Source organism: Sinocyclocheilus anshuiensis, unplaced genomic scaffold (assembly GCF_001515605.1).
Source record: "Sinocyclocheilus anshuiensis isolate Anshui unplaced genomic scaffold, SAMN03320099.WGS_v1.1 scaffold2408, whole genome shotgun sequence".
In the NCBI taxonomy this organism is placed as follows: domain Eukaryota; kingdom Metazoa; phylum Chordata; class Actinopteri; order Cypriniformes; family Cyprinidae; genus Sinocyclocheilus; species Sinocyclocheilus anshuiensis.
Genome location: NW_015542492.1, coordinates 5,065 through 9,512, shown reverse-complemented (window position 1 = coordinate 9,512; position 4,448 = coordinate 5,065). Strand labels below are relative to the sequence as shown.

Genomic DNA, 4,448 nt, shown 5'->3' with positions numbered 1-4,448 from the left:
GAGTCGAGAAAAATTAAAATGGAAAAAACGGAATTTGGAAAAAAATAAAACAGAATTTAGGAAAAAAACTCGACTTGACTGACTGCTTCACTTCCACTTTAAAGGGATATTTATGTTGTTTATTATTTATTTTTATTTATACTATTTATAATTTTTGTGCAATTACTTGCCTGTCAGTTGTGTTTGTGGCAAAACATTTTGCAGTGTTTACATGTTGTTTATTACTGCATAAAATTTATTAAAATAGATGTTTAATTTCATAAAGTACAAGTTGATTTCAAAATGCACCTACTTTTTTGCATTTTGTGTTTTTCAGTTGAATAAAAGACTATTTTTCCCTATATATTTCATCATTGAGTATTTCTTTAAAAAAGTCTAAAAATCTCGTCTCGTCTTGTTCTCGTGAACCCAGTCTCGTGTCTCGTCTCGTGGGATAAGTGTCTCATCACACCCCTACGAGGGACATTTCACTCACATACTGCTGGGCAGATAACAATAACACTGTATGGCACACAATTACTAGTTTTTCCAACAGCATGTTCACATGTACACAAACAAGGGTCACACTTTGATAAGTGCCTTTCGTTCCCCCATGACTTTGCAGCCTTTGAAGCAGTGATAAGCTTGTGCACATTCTTGGCTAACATACCCTGCCTCCTACACGCACACAACAGAAGAATGCTTCCGTATTCCGGCGAGACTCTTCAATTTCCTGTTGCAGCTAACAGTGTGGTCAGGTGGTCGACTACTGCTCAAGGCCCTGGGCTAGTAAGGCAACAAGTGGGGATGAATTATGCACTGAGGAGCCCAGAGAGCCCAGTTGTGCCCTTAAGCGATGCAATTAACCTCAATTTCCTCTATAGGGACCATCACAATATTAGTATACCATAAATCACTTTGAATAAAACGCATGTGCTACATGACAAGCCACCAGTTAATTACAGACTAACCTCCAACCCTCTGCCTCATGCTCATCATTCTTACAAATGCATTAAACCAAGTATCAGTCAAATGATCCACGATTAGTGAAGCCGTTAACAGCTTCTGTATGGCGATGCTACACACTCACAGTCAGATTCCCATGTTCTCCTGGCATCTCTGCCCAACACCACTGAGTCACAGGGTTACCAAACCCACAGGGCCCCTGCTGAACAGAGTCACCTCTGCAGCCAAGTTTAGCTGCCCGCTATCACCTCCTCTCCTGCTAGAGATAGACCATGAAAGGTTCAATGAGTCCAGTCATTTTGAGAATTACAAAACGACTACATTCTGCTGCAAAGCATCCTTTCAGGTTATTCATTACACTTTAAAAATGATCTTATAGCTCAAGTAATACTAGACAGCCCAAAATGTACTTGGTTTTAGTCATTTTTTGTTTACTCAATATTCCAAAATTATCTCAAAGCAGCTTTTATATTACAATATAATGAGATTTTTTGTTTTAGGAATATAGGAATGAAAGGCTTAGCAAAAAGATTGGGATAAGGACGTGACAGCTTTTTTATGCTTTTTCATGTGCACAAGCCCCTGCACCACAATTCTTACTGCATTTCCTGACTTTTTAAAGTCAAACCAACAAGCATCATAGGTTAGTTGATTGATGCATGTTTTGAGAAAATTAAAATGGTTTACTTCCATTTGCCCTCATCAGAGCATGCACTAGGGCATGATTAATTAATATGGCTGCATTGTTTGACCACTTGCCATTTTTTGTCTTCTTATCTAAAGCAAATGACACTGAATTGAAAGTACACCTTTGTGTCAATTCATGCATAAGGACCCATAATCATAGTGTTGCCAACATAATACTTTGCTGTTTGAGGTACAGGGACTTGCAGTTTATCATCTCAACAATTGTCGAATATTTAAAACTTTCACAGAAAAAAAGGGGGAAAAACAGTGACTATGTTGAACTCAATAATAAATGACATAAATTGTAATAAATTTATTATTTATTGTTTTGGAAGATAATTTAGTTTCTGTATGCTGGAGCGCTGCACTGAAGGAAAGATTATTTCAATGAACTTCAATGAAAAGTGCCCTTGAACAATCATCTCGCACAACACTACTCTCATCAAACATTTAATAAAAGCAGTGCCTCTTGCAACAATAAACGAATTTTGAAACTACATTTCTGAATAGGAAAATATACTAATGTTGTAGACTATTTCTCATTGTCTAAAGCAATCAGAGTTAAATACTCACACTGTAAAATGATACACAAAGCATTTCCAACCCGATGGTCTCTCCAAGAAATTATATACACGTCCTTGAAAGAAGGATCTAGAGAGTGTGGGACGGGTGGCGCTGTACACGGACATGCGGGGATGGAGGTGAGATGCGTGGCGTTGAGTGATCACTGCCGGCTCCGCAGACGCCGTGGAACTCATTCCGAACCGCACACTGTCATTTCGCATGTGCAGAGCTTCGCTCATCTCCAGTTCTGAAGGTCCAGTAGTCCACGAAGGCTCTGTCGCTGCACTGTGAGGTGGAGAGCTCATGCTGCTACTGAGAGGAGACTTTCACGGCTGATCTCTCACCCAATTCAAAACTATTCCAACTTTTGATGGGACGGACACAGATGAATTGGTTTAGTTTGGTTTTATCGTCTGCTTCTCCTGCGCTCAAAAAAAGTAAAAAGCACTTTTTGCATGGCTTCATTCGTGTTTCAGGATGAACAGCAGCATCTGAGAGTGAAGTGCAGCTGGCAGGACAGGAGGCGCATCAGCAGTGGCACCTGACTGTCTGCATGAAACTACATGCATAAATACTCATAACTCAACAGCGAGTGACGTACCAGGAAGCACATGCCACATGCCATTGCCAACAAAGGTAACTTTGGGAATTAATTAATTTATTAATCAAATAAGGCTAAAGTCAATATATCAACACACTGCATGTAATAGTACATTTCTATAAACTGAATTCTATGCAATAAATTGTTTGATATGAATAAATATATAAACATACATTTTTAGTAATGAATAGTAACATTTTCATACAAAATAAATAGCAAATATAATATTTCATGCTATATATATATATATATAAATTATTATTATTATTATTTCAAGGTATTTATTGATAATATTTAAACGTATATAGCTAATGAAAATAGTTTTACAAAAATAAATTAACAGCTTTTGAGAAATGTGATTAAAACAATTAAGTCATATTAGATTTTATAGCAATAAATCAATTTATTAGGGATGCACCGATACCACTTTTTCTAGCACTCGCCCGACATTGCATACATATACTTCGTAAACATCCTTAATCTCTAATAACTCCATTCTGCTGTCTGTTGTTCTGTTGTCAGCGTTTCTTTGTTTGAATATGGCACTTTTTACATGCTGTGTGGTATCGGGGCATTTTAACGAGTACGAGTACGAGTACAGAAGCTCAGTATTGGGCCCGATACTGGGTGCATCCCTACAATTTATATAATATTATATGAATTTATTTCGGTCTTCTAGAATAAACTGGGTTTTAATCAACATTGTCGCCCCCCCATGGGCAGCACCATGGTGATGTCATATGACCAGTTGTGTCATACAATCAACTTTAGGTAGTTACTACTACTAATATGTTCATACGTTTATAAAATAGGGTTTTTCAGAGATCAGAGCCTGTATAGTGCAAGACTCAAGCATTGGTGACTATAAAAAGCTAATATGGAGTCTAAAACTACGCAGTTATCTCCTACAGTACACAAAATGTATCTCTGACAAGTTCTCATTACTCTTTTTTTTTTCATTCTTTGGTCACTCAAAAAAAACAAAAAAAAAAACACTACAGAGTTCCTCTATAGCATCAACTGAAACTAAACCCTACATTTATCTGACCTTATAGCAAGTCTGGTCATTGTCTGCTGTGCTGAAAGTATTTGAGTATAAGCTACACTATGATCAGATGATCTCTACCTACATCTCACCATGGCCTATCTTAATATCTACTTGACAACAGTATCCGTCATCACTTCACTGCCACACGACAGTATTTGAAACCTGCGTCTCAGTGAATCAATACCTTCCTGAGTTCTCAAGGGTGAGGCACCAGTTCAAGGTCATGCTGAATGAAACTGCACCTTCACCTTTTTCCAAACACAAATACACACTAACAGTTTTTTCTTTAGACAAATGGCCTAAAAATTAGGCACTAAGGTTTATTTTTTGGTTTATGTTCAGCTGGCTCTCATTCATTCCAGTAATACCAGATATTTTGACTTTATACTGACAACTGCATGGATGCATGAAGTCTGCTGCTAACTGTGATTTCACACCAGTTGTCAATCTTTTGTTTTATACTTTTTGTCCATGTCTTTCTCCATCACATAATACATACACCCATTAAAATTTATTTTTTTTGGTTCATGAAACTGTAGCGTGGTAGCTGCGGAAAACGCCATTTCGTTTTGTAGGATTATCTTTAGAAACATTGTTTTTAAA

At 37.3% G+C, this 4,448-nt stretch overlaps 1 protein-coding gene across 1 annotated transcript in view; it reads right to left on the bottom strand.

Annotated features, from left to right (window-relative positions):
• The window catches only part of LOC107694088 (potassium voltage-gated channel subfamily KQT member 1-like), an 8,354-nt gene extending 5,626 nt beyond the window's left edge, over positions 1-2,728 (bottom strand). The window contains exon 1 of the mRNA XM_016493680.1: positions 2,206-2,728. Coding sequence (XP_016349166.1) covers positions 2,206-2,501 — 296 coding nt within the window. The 5' untranslated portion in view covers positions 2,502-2,728. The remainder of the gene's footprint in view (positions 1-2,205) is intronic.
• Positions 2,729-4,448: the final 1,720 nt, after the last annotated feature.